Source organism: Corapipo altera, unplaced genomic scaffold, assembly GCF_003945725.1.
Source record: "Corapipo altera isolate COAL_440 unplaced genomic scaffold, ASM394572v1 1, whole genome shotgun sequence".
NCBI lineage: Eukaryota > Metazoa > Chordata > Aves > Passeriformes > Pipridae > Corapipo > Corapipo altera.
Window position 1 is genome coordinate 16,022,237 of NW_020884873.1, and position 18,728 is coordinate 16,040,964.

Genomic DNA, 18,728 nt, shown 5'->3' on the forward strand with positions numbered 1-18,728 from the left:
CGCCCTGGCTGCCAGCGCCCGGCCCCGCCGCGACCCCGGCCCCGGCCCCGCCGGCCGCGGCGCCCCCGCGATGACGGTGAGTCGGGACCGGCCCGCGGGGCTCGGGGCTTGGCGGGCGGGCATCGCGGGGGCTTCTCCCCCGAGGCTCGGGGCACAGCCCGGGACTGGGACTGGGAGGGGGCGGTGGGGCCCCCAGCTGTCAGCCGCCAGCTCCAGGGGTCCCTCCGCTCGGGGGGGGGTCTCTGGAGCCGCTGCTCCCCGGGGAACTCTGGCCCCGGGACTCAAGGGCTGTGGCGGTGCCTCCTTGGCTCCCTTTCCCATCCCCAGGGCTCCCCGTGGCCGCTCGGTTCCCGGCGGGCACCACCCCACCCAGATGAGCGGGAGCGTGGACCGGGCTGAGGCCGGGCCAGCTCACCGCACCGATGACCGCAGTCGGACGAGAAATTCGTATCCCTTCGGGAGTGGGGAACTCCTGCTCCCTGTGGGAAACAGATGCGGTTTGGGGCAGGGAACATCCCGCCCCTGGGGCGAACCTTCCTTGGCACAGGCGGCTGCCGGCCGCGGGAGGAAGGATGTTGAGCAAAGTGGGGTAATGGAGGTGACAGCCTGGGCTGTGCCCGCCGGCGTTTCGCACGGGGGCGGTGGGAAAGGGAGAGCCGGTCGCCCGCTGGCTCTCGCTGCACGTGTAGGTTCGGGAGCTGCATGTGTGCCCCAGCCTGGAAGCGATTTTGCTTTCACCAAACTGAGCTGGAGTGATTTTGCTTTGTGTTTTGGCCTGGGGCCCGCGCCTTGTGGAGCGGGTTCCCCTTTTGGAGAAGAGGAGACACTGTGCTTTCCGGGAGGCTTGAAAGCCCCTTGCACCATTTCCTGGAGATGACAGAAAGCAATGCTCCAGGACTTGGGGTCCTGAGGAGCCTTTGTGAGCAGGAAGAGTAGGAGGCACGGTGATGGCAGAGGCTGGTGATGAAAGGAGACATCCGATCATTCCGTTTGCCCGCTCCGGCACTGAGCCTTCTCAGCCTGCCACAGCCTCTTCTCCACTTCTCCATCTCGGCGCCTCAGTACCACCCAGGAGCCATTCCTTCGCTCCCACCCTGTCCCTTTTCCTTCTTTGGTGTTTACATTCTTCAGATACTTAGAGGCTGTTATCACCTCCCCTGTAGCCCTTCTTCAACCAGAGCAGGCAACTGCTGCTCCTTAACCTGCTGTTGCAAGCCAGTCTTTCCAGATCTCACCTATGTCCCCAGCTGCTTGAAACCCCCTCCAGTGCCTCCAACTGATCAGCTACAGGGCTGAACATAAAACCTCTGACAGGTATGGATGCAACTGGGCAAAATTGCTGCTACCACCTCCCAAGCCAAAGCCTCACCATCTGCAGCCCTGAGCTGCACTGCAGGGCTGTGCATTTTGCTGGGGGTGCATCCTGCCACATCACTGCGTCTCCGGCACCCGGATCTCTCCCAGCAGCTTGGCTTTCCTGGATGTTTCCTCCTCCCACTGTTGGGCCATTTCCTCTGAGGGGTTCTATTTGAACCCCGCTCTCTTCTCTGCCGGTGTCCTGCGCTTTTTATGCTGGATGAGGAAACTGGATTTGGCTGTGGGGAAAGGAAGAAAAATGGCTGTAGGCACTTTGAGCATCAACTGATGCCTCAACTTATTGTACTGGCCCCGCTATGAAAAGAATAGTCCAAAGATGATTCTGTAGAGCTCTGGCTCTGTGTCTGGGGCTGGCAGGGAGAGCAGAAGCCCTGTGCAATTCATCTGCTTAGGAGAAGCCGTCCCAGGGGAATTTTCTGGCCTCAGCACTGTGTTAGGGGCAGTGGTTCTGGCAGGACTTTGTGGCAGTTTTTCCAGTGGCATACATCCCATTAATATTAATTATTTTGGCACCTAATGCTTTGGGATTGTAAATCCTCGATAAGATGAGACCCAGCTGATCCATACAACAGCCCCAGCCAGGAGTCCTTTTGCTCCCTCTCTCCCTATATTGTTTTTCTGCCTCTGTGGAGCCTGCCCATCTCTCTTCTGTTGAGTGCACACATGTCCCAGGAGGGAGGAGGTTGCACTTTGGTGTTTTGCCTCCTTTCCTTCCTTCCCACTACTCTGAGTTTGGAGCTGGAGTTTAAGTCACCGGATTGGAAGGAATAACGGGAAAAAGGGTGGAGCTGCTGCCATGGGGAAAGAATTAATTTTCAGGGTGCTTTCTCAGGGCAGCAGTGAAGCCACCAGGATGTCTGGTGGGGGGGATGCATGCATCCCCCTCATCTCCTAGCTGCCAGCAGTGCCTGTCACCTCAGCAGGAGGTGAGGTTTGGGAGCCCCCCATGTCCTTTGCTCTGGTTTCCCTCCCTTTCAGGGAGTTTGGGACTGCCGGATGCTTCTGGCCAGGCCTGAAGCTGTAGCAGCCACTGACCCTCCCCTTGGCATGTCTCCCTGCTCCTGCTCAAACCAATAGCTGGAGCGCCAGGGTGGGCCGGCACATTCTCGGCTCTTGCTGCCCCATAACCTTGGGTGTAACCCAAGAGCAGCAGCTCAGGGAGATGAAAGCAGGGGAAGCCTCATCCTGGCTGGATGGCCAGGGAGCTGGGCTTGTGGAGCAGCTGTGGCCAGCCACTGGGCTTGTTTAGGGAGTATGGAGTGGCCACTCCTTCTCACTAGCTCAGTCTCGGCTGATGGTTGTGACACATGGGGACTGCTGGTGGCTTCCCTGGGACTGGCAAGTCTGGTGCTGTCACTTCTCCAACACTGTCCCTGCCTGCTTCAGGGGCAGGTTGGCAAACTCTGGCTTCTCGGGGAGAAGACATGTTGGACTGAATTCTTTGGTGGTGCAACTTAGAGCCAACAGCACTGGGAGGAGGGACTGGCTCAAGCCTGTTTGGCTGAGGGCAAAGCCAGGGACAGAGGTTCCCTTGAGTCAGCTCCCTGGTGCTCCACCTTGGAAAGGAGATAAACTGGTTGGGATGCTGCACCACTGGCATGAGGTTGGGAGGAGGCAGGGAGTGTGGGGAAACTCTGGCATGGGATAATGGAGGTGAAATTCTCTTCATCTTCATCTTCAGTAGCTGTGGCTGGGCAGGAGGCAGCCTCTGTAGTTGGAGGGAGCAGGAGCTGAATAAGGGAAGGGCCCCCAGAATCTCAGAGGGTTGAGCCTTGGAAGGGGTTCAGTCTCAGACAGGACGAAGGATCAAGCACTGGTTGTGGCTCTGACTTCATCTCTTCCCTGGGGCACATCGTTTAAAGGCAACATGTTTTCACAGCTGTTGAACTACCTCCTATACGTTTTTGGTGAGGGCTGTTTTGTAGAGAGCTACTCGTCTTTAATAAATGATCAGTAGTGAAGTTATTGGAGGGACGTAGCTCTGGGGAACGGACAGACAGGGTTTGGACAAGGTGTGTCTGGTTCTTTGTGACTTTGCCTCCATCTCTGAGGCAAGCCCCATCAGTGGTGGTGGAGCACTCCCTCCTGCCCACTCTCCTTGTCTCTGCCTCCCCTTCTCTGAATAAATACCTCTGAGGCACCTTGTAGAAACCTTCCTGCTGCATATTTTCCTTTTTTTTTTAAAAAAACTCTTTCCTTATCTCCTCCTCCCTCTTACAGGAATGACTGCCTGCTGCTGAGAGCTATGCCCAGTTCTCCTTTGCTATCAGGTCATATACCCCCATGAGTTTCCTAAAAACTATGCCAGGATATTCCCATTGTTGTTCTGTCACTGGGGACTCGCCTTCTACCCCCTGTCGTAAAAAGCGTTTTTGTGGGTCGCTCCAAGAAAGTAACTCTCTGTTTTGTCCTTTTCTCTCCAGCCGGATCTCCTCAATTTCAAGAAGGGATGGATGTCCATCCTGGACGAGCCAGGAGAGGTAAGCCTGAGAGATGAGTCTGCTTCTTCCCCTAGCCCTTGCTGCTAGAGATCCCTGGTGAGCCAGCTGATTTCCTTCCTCCATTCTTGCTGAGGTCTCCTGTTGGGAAAGGCGGTGGGAAACCTTTGGTGGAGGTGCCTCACTCCATATGTGGATACAGGGTTTCACTGAGTGTCTCTCTCCCATCTGAGGAGCACGAGGGGGATCTGGGAGGGAGGAGGGAGAGGAGAAGGCTGAGAGGTCATAGCGCGGAGAGTCCCTCCCTGTTCCTACACTTTTCCTGGTAACTGCCTATCCATTTCCCTCCTGTCTTTTCCCTTCCCTCCCCCTGCCTGATCCACCTACAGTGGAAGAAACATTGGTTCGTGCTGACCGACTCGAGCTTGAGGTATTACCGGGACTCGAACGCAGAGGAGGTAAGCATGGCCAGTCTTCTCCATCCCTTTCTTCCTTCTTGTCCAGGGGGTAGAAGAGCACAGCCCTGGCATGACCAGTGTGCTCCAGGGAGAAGTGGCAGTATCATGTCCTCCAGAAGGATATTGGAGGTGGCAAGCTGCTCTTTGCCAAGGGGTGATGTGGGGTGGTGAAGTCTGGGGGGACTGTTGGTGGTGGGAGGTGAGCAGAAGGGCTGGTTCTGTGGCTGGGCATTTCTGATGCTCTCGACCCTGCTGGCTGTCCTTGGATTAGAAGAGGTGTGCTGTAAAACTGAGCCTGGCTTCTGGAGAGCTGAGCCTGGCTCCAAGAGAACTGTGGGGTGAAGGCAGAGGTGGCCCACTCTTTGGCTAGGGTGCTGACAAGTGATGGAGGCTTTTTCAAAGCTGAGTGAGCACTGATGTCCTCGCGGGTGGCTGTGCTTGCAGGCTGATGACCTTGACGGAGAAATTGACCTCCGCTCCTGCACGGATGTGACAGAGTTTGCAGTGCAACGCAACTATGGCTTCCAGATACACGTGAGTGTCTGGCACTGCCTGGGCACAGAGCAGTAGCACCAAGGGATGCTGGGTGGGAATGTGTGCTCCCTCCCCATGCCAAGATGCTGAGAGGCAATTCGAGCAAATCCTTTACCAGCAAGGCTGGTTTGGTGACACATGGGTGGCAGTGCTCAGGGACACAAGTGCTACCTGCCTGCAAAGGAAGGAGAAGGAAGAGACTTTGCAGAGCTGGCTGAAGGCTGTGCTGGAGGCAGTCCATGAGCCAAGCTAAATGCCAGGAGTGTTTAATTGACCTGTTGGCCAAGACAACTTCTCGATAGCCGAAGGGAGGGAGTGGCGAGCGCTACAGACCTTGGTGTAGCCTGGCTCACTGTGCTCTGAGTGGCAGCTTGTACCCTGGGTTCAGCCCCAGTACAGTCCTGTCCTTGGCTACTTGCTGTAGCAGCAGGAGGCAGCTGCTAAGGCAGCATAAAAAATGGTGGGTGCTCAGGGCTGTGCACTTCATGGTCTGGGTTTCCCTGTGGCCTGCTGCTGTACCCCAGTGCTGGCATCCAGCTCCCAGCACCTGAACAGCTGGATTGCACCAGCATGTGTTTGACTCAGTGAGCCAGCAAAGTTTCTTTTGCCTTTGCTTGGAGATGGTCTCATACAGGACGTGTAACGAGCTTCCCCTCAAGCAGTGTGTCTCCTCTCCCACCCCTCCACGTGGCCACAAGAGCTTGAGACAGCAGATGGCCTTTCTAACACTGTTCACTACCTGTGCAAGTGGATCCCGTAGGTCTCAGGGAGTGAGTGGGAGCTGCTGCATCTCCACTGGGCACTGACAGGCCCTCTGTCACCTCCCTGTTGCAGACAAAGGATGCCGTCTTCACCCTGTCAGCGATGACCTCGGGCATCCGCCGCAACTGGATCGAGGCCCTGAGGAAGAATGTGCGCCCAGTCAGTGCTCCAGATGTCACCAAGTAAGAGCTGCCCTGTGCTGCTTCTCCTCTTCCCACTTGCTGCCCTTCTACCCTGGCAGACAGGGACCAGGAAGACCCCTCTGGAAATCTCATCACTCCCAGATCAGCCCTGCTCTCTGCTTCTCCTGAAAATGGCTTGGTTACACCAGCTGGTGACAGGGATTGACAGCCTGATGGCTTCCTGTCTTGCACCTGCTTTTTGCCTCGCCACATTAGTTTAGACTGGTTTCTCCACCAGCATAGCTGCAACCGGGGTCAATCTTCCCCACCCTGTGGAGGAACCTATTTCCCTGAGGGATGGGGTGCTACAGGCCCAGCTCCGTGCTCAGGGTGGGGTTTCATAAGGCTGGGCTGAAAGAGGGCTGAGCCTTGGGCAGTTGGCAGTGCCTCTGCTGGCATCCTTTCCCAAACGGTGCCTCTGCTTCACCAGTTGCTGCTCTGGTTTCAGGCTCTCTGACTGCGATAAGGAGAACTCCTTCCGTAACTGTGTTCCCCAGAAAGGCTCACTCCGGATGGAGGAGCAGCAGCGGCCAGGTTCAGGCTCAGGCTCCGAGGGGAACTCGAAGGGCAATCACTGGAAGGCAGATGGGCAGCGCCATGCCTTTGATTATGTGGAGCTGTCTCCCTTGCCACAGGACCCCGGGAATCAGGGGTCCCCACAGAGGACAAAAGGGAGCTTGAGGATCTCCGACCGAACTCCCAAGTATGAGGAGCTGGAGCGGGATCTGGCCATCCGTTCGGAGGAGAGGCGGAAATGGTTTGAGACCCCTGATGGCAGGGTCACAAACAGCGATGGCCCAGCAGGAGACTCTTCCCGCAAGGTCGGGGAGCAGGACCTCCCCCCTCCACCACTTTCAGAGGAACAGCGGATTCGTCTGAACGAGGAGATAGAGAAGAAGTGGCTGGAGCTGGAACGCCTGCCTTTGAAGGACTTGCAGCGAGTGCCCTTGACAGCACTGCTGAACCAGAGCAAGGGGGGCCATGGAGACACCAACGAGGCACTGAAAAAGGAGGTAAGAGCATCCCTCCTCTCTGAAACTGGGATTCTGGTGGCCCCTTAATGTGGTCCCTGGCAGCAGGAGGCTTTGCAGAAGAACAAGACAGAAGTTCAGGAAGATGTTCATTCTTTCTGGCTCCATTTACCACCTGTCAAGTGCATGGAAGCTTTTGCAACATGGTGAGGCCAGAGGCCTGGTGTCACACACCTGGAGAGCTTCCTCAGACCACGTTTTGGTTCAGGATAATTTATTTGTTGTCACTGTTTGCATGGAATGTTTTTCCTCGGAACACATGCACAGCCTTTTTTCTCTGGCTGTTCCCAAGCCTGCAAACACTTCACCTGCCAGTCTTTGAAAGGAGCCATGCAGTGGTGGTTTCCTCTACCATGAATCCACCTCTGGAAGCTGGGATGTCTCCTCCCTTTCTTACTAGCACTCACCAGGCTGGGGCTGGCTTTGCCAGTTTGGTCCCTTGGCAGGCTCCCAGGGAAGCAGATGTTCCCCACTGGCCATGCATGGCCCTCCTCATCCTTAAGCCCAGGGTTTGGATGCAGCGTATTGGTCAGACCATGGCACTTTTCTACTCTTGGCTGACCATCTCTCTCCTCCCTGGCACAGATCCAGTCACTGCGGGCACAGCTGGAATCCTGCCGGGCCAGAAATGAGAGTCTTCGGGAGGAAGCAACATCCCAGGGAGACAGCCATGTGCCCCGAGGGTACATCTCACAGGTGAGCAGGATGCAGGACACAGGACCCTGGGATCACTCCCTCCCAGTACCAAACTGGGGATTGTTGAGACTCAGCTTATTGCTGAGCAGGTATTGCTAATCATTGGGTTGTCATGGTGACCCTAGCTGGGCCCATTTGTAATCAATGTTAATTACATAAAGGCTGGTGCATGTTGTCTGGCCTTAAAGGGACCAGAATTATAAACAGAGAGAAGAAGAGTTAAGGGAGAGGTGCAGGATCTGTCCCTCACTTTGCACATGCATACAATGCTGGCCTGGCCTAGGCTGGGGGGTGAGCTTGTGAGTGGGTCAGCAGCTTTCTGCAGGGCCTGTGGTGCATTCCCCTGTGGTTTGCTGCTGTGGTTCTTGCTAATAGGGGCTCACGAGTGCCTTTTAAAAGCAGCCAGTCAGTCCCTGGGGAGTTCTAATCCCTGTCACGACCGCTCAAGTCCTGAAGGTCACTCTGACAGCACAGGCCATTTGTTGAGGATGGCACGTGGGAGAGCCACTAAGCAGAATTTGCTCGTGCTTCAGCCTCTCTCTTTGCTTTGTTTATTTATTTTTCCCTCTCATAGACTCATCCAAAGCAAGCAGGGTCACATCCCATAGGGATTTCCTGGGGGGAGGCTGCTGTTCTACCATGCAGTGGGGTTTTCAGAATGTGCCCTGTGTGTTGAAAGATGCCGGGATGAGGAGGTTGGCAGGGCAGGAAACTGGAGCTGGCTAAGTCTGTTGCAGTGGGTTGGCTGTACCTAGCCCAGATAAACTCACAGCCTGGACACTTACCAGTCTCTCTGTCATCTTGATTTAATATTTGCATCTCACAGGCCTCTTTATGGTCAAAAAAAGCAAAAGCAGTGGGGAGGAACTCCCTTATCTTCCTAACTCCCTTATCTTCCTAATAACTTTTCTCAAAAGGCCAGCATTTCACATTTGAGGCCAAACTTGACCTTTCCCCAAAGGATTTGTTCTCTCTGCCAAGGGTTGCAGCCAGTCCGTGGACAGATCACCAAATTGATTCCTTACCTTTTCCTCTCCTTTGGTTGATCTGTGAGCTTCTCTCATCTCAGTAGAGAAGAGGAGCCAGCAAGGACTTGCATTCTTACAGTGTCTTGCAGTGTCTTTTGTATCAGCCTTTACCTTAGTCCTGAGTGAAGGAATGGGATGGCAAGGGGCTGTGACAGGATGTGATGACTTCCTAGCTCTCTGCTGTTGTCTTTGAGCCCCAGGCTTTTTTAAAAAAAGGCATGGTTTGGTGATGAACAAATTCTTCTTGAGAGGCTTGGGGTGGTGCTGGAGGGGGAGCAGAGATGTAGTACCAAGGTGGGAACCGCTTTGCTTTGCTCTATCTTGAGTTAACCACAGCACTCAGCGTGGAAAGAACTATCCCCCTGGTCTCAGAGCTACCAGAAAGGAGGGCGATCTGTGTGAGGAGGATCCCTAACCATTAGGCTGTGGGGAGGGCTCTTTCACAGCCTCTGTCGGGCCTCAGGGCAGTGCAGAGTGTCACTTTTCAGGAGAAGAGGCTCAGTTTTCATTGATTCCGGGAGATGCTGCTTCATTTAAAAGGCAGATACTGAGATGCAGTTCCCTCTGTTGATCTTCTTCGGCCAGGCAGTGCAGCCTGGTGGAGGGTCAGGACTGTGGCCTTGGGCATTATTCCCAACTCTTGGCCCAAGAGGGATGTTACTGTCTTGCTGCTTTAGTATTAAGAGCCAGAGGAATGTTTCTTCCTCTGTAAAGTGTCAAGGGGTTGCAAGATGTGTGTCCCTCTCAAATGGTTGTGTTCAGAGATTAAAGTGCTACTTCACTTTCAGAAGGAAAAGACCCTCCTGGGAAGTAGTCTTACTTCTTTCAAAGTGTCCCTGGACTTGGGTGAGGTTTGCAAAGGCAAACATCAGCTGAGCCAGGTGCTTGTCCTGGCCCAAGCCCTTCTGTCTTTTCTCCTGGTCTCTCAGCCCTCCTCTCCTCCACTCAACAGGAGGCCTGTGAGCGTAGCCTGGCTGAGATGGAGTCATCCCACAAGCAAGTGATGGAGGAGCTCCAGAGGCACCACCAGCGGGAGCTGGAGCGGCTGAGGCAGGAGAAGGAGCGGCTTCTGGCAGAGGAGGCAGCGGCGACAGCAGCAGGTAGGAGCACACACCAAGCTGTGCCCCTGCTCAGCTGGGTCCCTCCCACCTCTCCCAAATGTCTCTTGCCAGAAGCCAGTCACTCCAGTCATCTGGAGCTACACTGTTGATCTTACTGGTGTGAGACCGATGCTCCTTGGAGCATGAGCTTTGGTGCTCCTTGGACCTGTGGTGCTGGTGGAGACGGCATGGCAAAGATACTGCAGGAAATGGGGTCTTGCCTCTGTGGATGGGTGGGAGGGGGCTAGCACTTTCTTGTAGGTGGGCAGGGCTGACAGAGGTGGTAGGAAGCTCCCACATTGTGTTAATCTCCTTGGCAGCATGGTGATCCTGGGGTTTGGAGAAGGTGGGGGCTGTCCTGAGGGCAGAAGAGGAGGAGGGGGAATCTGCAAAGATAGATCTGGGAACTTGCAGTGGCAAGAGCTTAGCCAGTTCCCTGGTGTGGTTTCCCCAGCTAAAGCTGGCACAGCCTGATCCCCCATCTCCCATTGTCCCCCTCTGCAGCCATTGAAGCACTGAAGAAAGCCCACAGGGAGGAAATGAATAAGGAGCTAGGCAGGACACGAAGCTTCCAGCAATGCAGCTCTCTCCCAGAAGCCCTCCAGAAGCAGCACCAGTAAGAAAGCACCTCTCTTGCTCCCCTTGCCCAGTGATGCTGCCTTGTGCCAGTGTCACTGTACCCTCTCTGCAGCTCTAGCCCCCAGCTGTTCTTCCTGCCACCTCCCCAGTTCCCTCCTTGGGAGTGGTGAATCCCAGGGCTGCTGGAGCTGTAGAGCAGGGAGGTTTGTCTCCTACTTGGTGCTTTTCCCTGTAGCACCTCCCTCTTCCCTACAGCTTTTTCCCCTCTATTTTCTTTATGGAAAGCTCCTAGATATCTCCTGCATGTCTTGAAGCTCCTAGAAGCACCACACTCAAGTGTGGGAGTGTGGAAACTGAAGCCTTGGTCCACAGAGAACATTGTCGTGTGCTGATGACTGATGTGGTCAGAGGCTGGCCATGGCAGGGGGGAGGGTGATGCCGGTGGCCAGGAGCTGGAAAGGGTTTTGGGGCAGTGATGAGCTGGTGCCTCTTTGGCAGGTTGGACGTGGATTCCCTGAAGCGGGAGCTGCAGGTGCTTTCTGAGCAGTATTCCCAGAAGTGCCTGGAAATTGGGGAGCTCACCCAGAAGGCAGAGGAACGGGAGCAGATACTGCAGCGCTGTCAGCAGGAGGGGAAGGACCTCCTCCGGAAAAATCAGGCAAGAGAAGGGCTTTCCCTGCTAGCAGACACTGTGAAGCATGTTTTTCCCTCACACAGCACAGACCCTCTGTTAGAACTCCCCTATTTTTTCATATTTCTTCCCTTCTGAGATCTTATTGTCAGAAGAAGATTAAGAATGAGAGACTGTAGTTGGGCTTGTCATAACTGTGGTGTTAAATATGGCAAATGTATTCTGCAGGTTGTAGACGCTGCTTTCAGCTGTGGACAGGGAGTTACGAAATGGTGTCTAAGCTGGAGTAGGGCTGGAATGAAAATGGAAGGGTCAGGACAGTAGAGAGGCCTGTGCCATGGCTACTCTGACGTCTTTTGGCTTTGGCTGCAGGAGCTGCAGACCCGCCTCTCGGATGAGATCGGGAAACTGCGGAGCTTTATTTCGTCACGGAGCTCTGGGGACCGCTCTTCGCACAACAATGAGCGGAGTTCCTGCGAGCTGGAGGTATGGGGGTCCCCCTGGCTGCCCCACTGCCTCCATCCCTGCCCACTCTGGGGATCTTCTCCTCTCAACGGTTTTGGCTTAGAGCAGGTGGGAGTGGGGTGCCGGATGGAGCAACGGGGATGGCGCAGGAAGCAGGAATGCAAGCTTCCCCTCTGCCGCTCTCTCAGGCTGTTTGCGCCGTTTCCTGCCCCAGCCCTTCTGGTCCTTCCTTCCTTTCCCACCATCGCGCTTGCGCCAGGGCATTCCAGCCCTTCGGAGATGATGGCTCTTGAGTCACCTCTGGTTCCTCTCCCACTTTCTGGGCCAGGTGCTGCTGCGAGTGAAGGAGAACGAGCTCCAGTACCTAAAGAAAGAGGTGCAGTGCCTCCGGGAGGAGCTGCAGATGATGCAAAAGGTGGTGTTTTCCGGGAGTTACTGAGAAATCAGCAGGAGAGGGGAGGGAGGGGGGCACCAGGGCTGCATATCAGCAGGGTTCAGCTGGGTTTAATGAATGCTCAGGACAAACTCTCTTGTGCTCCTTGTCGTTGCTGACTGCAGAGCACATAGCAGCTCCAAACAGCGTGGGCTGGCATAGACTTACCTCGTAGAAGGGAAGTGTCACAGAGACTTCGCTGCTGGTTTACCCAGATATAAGCACATACAAGCATGGACAGGCCAGGAGCCCTTCTTTTCCAAGTGCGAAACCTGGATGAAGCCTGCCCAGCACTCTGGTTCCCTTAGTTACCCCCTCTCTGGGTGGATGTATTTCCTTGGGCGTTGTTTCTGGGCGTGCTGCTCCCTCCACTGGCAGCAGCTGATTCAGAGGGTTTTTCAAAGACCCCTGCCAAAGGAGAACCTAAAAGAGGCTTTGAGATTCAGTGATGCTCAAGAAGATTATAACTTACCCGTGTAAGTTTTTTGCCATATAAGCAGCTGGGCCCAACTCTCTCAGTGACCTGCATCCCTGGTGGTGTTTTTTTTTCCTGTGTGGCTGCTCCACATGTACACAAGCCATGGTAAAGCCCACATTGCCTCATCAATCTGATGCTGCAGATCCCCACTGCTGTGGCACCAGAGTCTCTACCTTCCTTCCTGGCCCAGGTTTTGCCAAGTGCTACCTTCATGCTCGTCTTCTGAATAGTTTCTGCATGGCCCAGATTGGGATGGGCTTCAAACCCAGGGCTAGCTTTCTGCTTCTCACCTGCTGGGCTTGCCTTGCCGCAACCCTCCCTAATATCAGCCCAGAATCTCTCCCTCCCTTGGCAGGACAAGAGATTTGCCTCAGGGAAATACCAAGATGTCTATGCAGAGCTGAATCACATTAAGGTGCGCTCAGAGCGAGAGATCGAGCAGCTGAAGGAGCACCTGCGCCTGGCCATGGCGGCTCTGCAGGAGAAGGAGTCGCTGTGCAACAGCGTCGGCAAGTAATGGTGAGCACTGAGGGTGCTGTGGTGTCCCCTGAGGGTGCAGCTGGCTGAGGCTGGCTGCTGCACATTGACAGGGCAATGGAAGATGCCAATTTCTCCTGCTCCACTCAGTGTTGAAACTTTAGGCTTAACCTCTTCTGCTTCTTGCACCCCTGGCCCTCCTGTTGTCCCTGACATTCTCCCAAGGGCTTCAGCCCCCTTTTCACTGTGTTGCTCTTGATGCAGCCAGCACCAAGTGCTGCTCAGCCAGGCTGGATGTGGGAGCCAACTAAATGCTGACCTTCAACCTGTGGCTTGGGTGACAATGTGGGGGCAGTTGCACATTCCCTGTGTAAGGCCATGTTTCTGCTCTGTTCACCTTTGAAGTGGTTTCCCTATCACAGAACGGAAATTTTAGGTCTGCATCAAAGCAGCCCTGACTAGACCCAGCCCTTCTCCCACACTCACCTGCAGATATCCCTGCCATGGCTGGGGAGGGAAGCAGGGTGACAGGAACAAGGGCGTCCTGTTGTCCGTACTGCTTCTGCCCTTGCTTGGATGCCATGGCCATTGGAATTGGGGTCACTCTGCTCCACCAGAGCTTGCTGATGGGCACTGAAACGAGTGGGTCCGTAGCAGGGCACCAGACAGCCATCTCTCCAGGGAGCAGAAAGGTCAGTATTTCTGTGCTCAGTGGAGTCTTTCTAAACCATTTCTTTTTTGTCTCTCTCTCTAGGTCTGCTCTACGTTTGTTATCTGTTCTAGTTTTGTATTTGCTCCATTCCTCACTTGTGGGGAGAGGGAGGTTGAATCCAATCCGTTATCGCCTTGGCAAGGAATCCCACACACCTCCAACCTCCTCACTCCCTTCCCAAAGCTTTTTTGATGAACCCTTTTTGCCTGCATACCTGAGCACATTGTTTGGACTGGCTCCTTACATGCACCTTCTTCAGGATTTTTATATGTGAAAATTATATTTTATAGAGGAATTTTTCCCCCACAGGAAGAAGGGGAAGAGGAGGAGGAAAATTTTTACTACATCACCAGCATTTTTCTAACCTGAAAAAGAGAATCTGGGTTTTTTTCCCCCTTCCCCAGCCCCATTGCTCAGCCACACAGCCACCTTTGGCACATATTCCCTCTTTTCCAAATGTCTCCACGGTCCCCTGGGATGTACGGCAAGGACCATGCTTCCCCTCCCCGTGCCACCCCCCGGGACCTGCGGAGAAGACATGCAAGCCATAGGAGGGAGACGCTGGGGCCACCTGCCATGGATGTGCTTGCCTGGGACATTTGAAAGAGGACACCTTGGCAAGAGTCCGCATGATCAAGCTCTCTCCGTATCTGCCCTTTTGGCTCCTTCAAGAACCCGCGTTGGCAGGAGCCCAGAGCCACGGGGCTTCTCCTTTCTGGAGAAGAGGAGCTGTGAGGCTGCTACTGCACCCGCCGGAGCCAACCTCCCCAAGGTGGCAGCTGCTGCTGCTCTGCTGCATCCTTCAACTTTTAACTTAATAAAATCTTCCCCTTTCGCTGAGAAAAATGTGTTCCTCAAGGGGAAGGTTTGCCATGTGGCCCTAATCCACGGGGGTGAGGGGAAGGGTAATTTCGAGGTTTTGGGTCATACTGACCAGTTCCTTCCCTCCCTCAGGGTTTGGTAAGGGAAAGCAGCAGGAGCACACCCAGCCCCTGGCTAGAGAGCAAGAGGAGCCCTGCAGTGCCATTATCCAGATGTTTTCACCTTTGACTTTGAGGGGGGAAGTAATCTGCTTCACCACACTGCACCCAAAATTCCACGTGGACCGTCAGCCTCATGGAGGAAGAGCTGAGCCTGAGCTCCATTAGTAAATCCAGTTTTGGGAGGGCACATGGCACAGCAAATTACTGGCAGAGTAAACAGCTCCTGGGGGAGATCAGAGGGATCTCAAATGCTTTCCTCCTCCTCTTTTTTGGATGAAGCATATTGCCTTTTTGTCCCAGTGGAGGACCTGGGGGTGACTATTTCTTGTTCAGGTCCATCCCAATGTAAACAGGAGCTGTTGCTCAGAAAGGCTGCTGGCAATTACAGGAGAGCCCCAATTGCAGGTACATGCAGGGGCTGGGGGCAACATCTGAAGAGGGGAGGACGAAGGGGTCAAGGAGGATTCTTGGATAGAGGCAACAGATGTGTCAGCTGGGAGGATGGAGTACTGTGAGACGTGGGGATGGAAGCAGACTGTAAGAACATGGTGGCAGCCAGAATGAGGGGAGTTAGGGCAGCACCCTTTCCTCAGCATGTGATCACCTTGCCACAGTATTGGCATCCCTTGGGGCTGGGGTGTGCAGACAAATAGAAGCCCACTCTTTCACCAAGAAGGGCTACAACAACTGCTTTCCCTAGGTAAGGCAAACCTCTTTGTAAGTCACAAATTCTGGTAAAATTGGATGGCAGGCTTTGGTCAAGTGCACAAGGCCCTTGGGCAACCCAATGGTGCAAGAGTCCAAGCAATGAGCTCAACTCCCCACTGCACCTGTGGAGCACCAGGGTTTGCTATAGATGGTTCTTGGCCTCCTGCCCTTGGCGTAGAAACTCTCCTGTCCCTGTGCTGCTCAAGGTCCAGGCTTTTTTCTCTGCCTCCCAGCAGGACATAGCTGTTGCCATTGAGTTTGGGATGGGACAAGCATTTGGCACACAGGAGGCTGGGATGGGAAGGAAGGCGAGGGGTGATAGAGCAGGTCAGGGCAGCTGCTTCCAGGCTGCAGGGCTTGGTCTTGCCATGGGGATTGGTAGGAACCAAATAAGGAGAGAAAAAAATGGGGTTCAGAGCACAGTGTGGCAGGTTGGGGGATGCCTGGGAGTTTTTAGAAAAAAAAACAACCACTGAAACAACAGTCTGCATGGTTGTACCTACATCTGGGGGACAAAACCCTCAAAAGTGGGACACAGGGCAAGCAAGGAATGAACTGCAAACTGCTGTTTTACACAATGCTCACCCACCCCTTCTCTGAAAGTTTGGTATCTTGTGTTTGTGTTGGTTTGTTGGGGCGGTGTGTTGTTTTCTTCTGCCTTTTGGACCAGGGCTGCTTAACCCCGATAAATGTGTCGCGTAAGCACAGGCGAAGTGTGTGGGCGCGTGACATGTGGTGGAGTTGTCCCTCCTTGAGGCTCTGCAGCTGCAGATCAGCCACCAGCAGGGCACAAGCATCCCGTCATCCCAGGGTGATGGGGGACTCCGCCTCCAAAACTGGCACAGCATTAATCAGGCTGCCCCTGTCTCGCCTGCATCGGGGCGATACGGTCACCCCGTCGTCTGTGCGTCGTTATCTCCTGGGTGCAGGGGAGCTGGGTGGGGGAAGAGTGGCAGGGAGAGGAGGTGACCAAAATGCCCGTGGACGATAGGCATGATGGCCAGCAGAGCCCCAAAAGCATCCCAAAGCGATGACTGTACCCCATTCGCTTGGCCCCAGCTGGATTGTGGCTGTGAGAAACGTCCCAGCCTCAAACATAGGGAAAACCTAAAGCTATGTGGTTGCATGAGAGCCAGCATCCCAGCTCCCACAAGGAGCTTGCCCTTAAAAACCAACTCATAAATCTTTTAAAACAGTAGTAATAAGTCCAGCAGCCAGAGACAATGCCCCGTGGCTGTTTATTTGCATCTTTCAAGCCTGCTCTGCCAGTAGCACTGGCCAGGCTGAGCGGCTTCATGCTGGGCTGACCACACTGCATTGTATGTTGGGGGCTCAGGGCTGAAGCTCTGATGAACATGGCTGGAACATCAGAGCCAGTTTTGCTATTAAAAAAGGACAGAAGCACTTGGATCTGACTGCTACCAAGACCAAGTCCCACTGCTGGTGATTTTGAGTCTCTTTGAAAATGGAAATTGGGTAAAATGAGATGTTGTCATTGGCAATAATCTCCAGAAGTGCTCTAGTGTGCTCGGATGCCTCTGAACAGCTGTCCTGCCCCTACAAGGCAGAGGTTGTTGCCCAGCAGGTCTGTAGCACATCCAGTGTGGACAGTTTGACCATTTAAGACAAAATCTGCAGCTGGAATTGTGTAAATCCCCATGGGGTCTGGCTGAACACAGTGCAGGGAGGGAGGAGAAGGTAAATAGGATTACAGAGAGGATTCTTCTGCCAGGCTCTGTCCTCTGGAGTTCGTCGGAGAAGTGGTATTTCCCAATCTCTGCTGACTAATGCCAGAAATGGGAGGCACAGGAGGCTTGGAATGGTTGGGTAGCTTTTACTGAGGAGAAAAGTGACTGTAGGGGGTAACCCATCCTGTCCTGGGCATGGTGGCAGGTTCATGTGGCCAAAAACACAGGCACGAGCCCAAGCTGGCATGAGTGGCCCATGGCGTGAGTGGCCCATAGGAATAACTTTTCCTTCTGGATGAGCCTTCCTACATCAGTGCTACCTGCAGTGGGGTGCCTGCAGTGCTGGACCCCACTTCCCAGAAGCAACAGGACTTGCATTGTTCTGCAGCATCTGCATTCCACCTCCACCCTTGACATCCTGCCAGGGGCTGGAAAATCCTCTCAGTCTTGAGCAGTTCGTGTTAAGGATGCATAGGTAAAACAGTGCAAGGTTCGAGGGGTGCTTTCCAGCATCAAGTGGGGTGCTTAGGGGTTACCTTGATCAGGTTACCCACCATGTACAAGGCCAACAGCAGCCTGATGAGCTGTGACCACCTGTCTACCTTCCCTCCAGCAAGTCACTCAGGGGCACAGGATCTTCCCTCTATTTTGACTGACTAAAAGTTAGGGAGCTAGTCCAGATGAAAGGGCCAGAACCACCATGTATAAGGGAGAGGGTGTTTGTTTGCCAGCAGCGGCACCCGCCGGAGGAGGCTGAGCAGCCCAGATCAGCTGCAGGAACTGCCCAGGTGAACAGCTGAGATTAGATCCCTAAGATGTCCAAAGTTAGGTAAAGCATCTGCCCCCTCCCTCTCTGTCTCCTTTCCTCCCCTCCCTCCCGCCTTTGCCTCCACATCACTGCACTATATAGATAATGACTGCCCGGGTTTTAAGGCTGGAGGTTTTGCGGTCGGACCATGGCGCTGTGCCAGCCTCGGGGGCCAATTCCTAAACCCCCCCTAAACCTTCTCCTCTATCCCCAGAGCTTGGAGTATGGGTGAGCTGCTTCTGACGGTTAAAAACTTGGATGCAAATAAAAGCAGATGGTGCCTTATCTGCGTGAGCCTCGGTTGCCTACGTGCAGGCAGCCAGTGCTGGCAGTTTATTCCCAGATAGGAAAAATGAGAGGTCCTTTGGCCAGGCAAAGTGTTTACCCAGGCCACCAGAGCCCCCTGCCCATGCTCTCCATATGGGATGAAAAGCCATGTATTCGCTAGGTCTTAAAACAAAAGCAAACCCCAGGGGAGGTAAGAGGGTGGTTATTTCTCTCTACCATTAGGAGCAATTTGCTCCTAAAAAAGTCCAGTGCTGAGAACCTTTCCCACTCCCCAAATGAAATGGGGCATGTGAAGCTGCACCAGGGAGGGAGGCACAAGGAGATGCCCTCGGTGGCCCTTCCGTCTGTGGGAAAGCATCAGAGGCCCGAGTATCTCCTCCTGGGCTAGGCCCTCACACAGTACTTGTGTTCTCCAGGAAGAGAGTATCAAAGGCTTCTATTCTATTTCTGTTTCTATCTCTATGTAGTGGTAGGACAAGGAGGAACAGCTCTAAACTGAACGAGGGCAGGTTTAGATTAGATGTTAGGAAGAAAATCTATACTGTGAGTGTTGTGAAGCGCTGGAACAGGTTGTTCACAGAAGTTGTGGATGACCTATCCCTGGAAGTGTTCAAGGCCAGGTTGGATAGGGCTCTGAGCAACCTGTCTAGTGGAAGTTGTCTTTGTAGGAGAGCTGGGACTAGGTGATCTTTAAGGTCCAATCCAACTCAAACCATCCTATGATTCTACGATTCTATTTCTAATTTCTATTATCTCTATTTCTGCTATTTGTATTTGTTCTATTATTTCAATTTCTATTATTTTGATATTTATATTTTGTATTTATGTGTCTATATTGATTTTTATGTGTACTTCTGCGTGTCCCTGGCTGG

The 18,728-nt window shown here is 53.9% G+C and overlaps 1 protein-coding gene across 3 annotated transcripts in view; it reads left to right on the forward strand.

Moving 5' to 3' along the window:
* Positions 1-14,227, forward strand: part of TRIOBP (TRIO and F-actin binding protein) — a 16,779-nt gene extending 2,552 nt beyond the window's left edge. For 2 of the 3 annotated variants that reach the window (XM_027665978.1, XM_027665986.1), the window contains 13 exons: positions 3,801-3,857; positions 4,205-4,273; positions 4,718-4,807; positions 5,642-5,751; positions 6,200-6,764; positions 7,368-7,478; positions 9,459-9,606; positions 10,111-10,222; positions 10,684-10,843; positions 11,189-11,302; positions 11,610-11,696; positions 12,548-12,711; positions 13,424-14,227. In XM_027665978.1, the coding sequence (XP_027521779.1) occupies positions 3,801-3,857; positions 4,205-4,273; positions 4,718-4,807; positions 5,642-5,751; positions 6,200-6,764; positions 7,368-7,478; positions 9,459-9,606; positions 10,111-10,222; positions 10,684-10,843; positions 11,189-11,302; positions 11,610-11,696; positions 12,548-12,709 (1,785 nt within the window). In that variant the 3' untranslated portion in view covers positions 12,710-12,711; positions 13,424-14,227. Of the gene's footprint in view, positions 1-41; positions 77-3,800; positions 3,858-4,204; positions 4,274-4,717; positions 4,808-5,641; positions 5,752-6,199; positions 6,765-7,367; positions 7,479-9,458; positions 9,607-10,110; positions 10,223-10,683; positions 10,844-11,188; positions 11,303-11,609; positions 11,697-12,547; positions 12,712-13,423 lie in introns of those variants that run through there. The other variant, XM_027665997.1, reaches the window with a different exon arrangement.
* Positions 14,228-18,728: the final 4,501 nt, after the last annotated feature.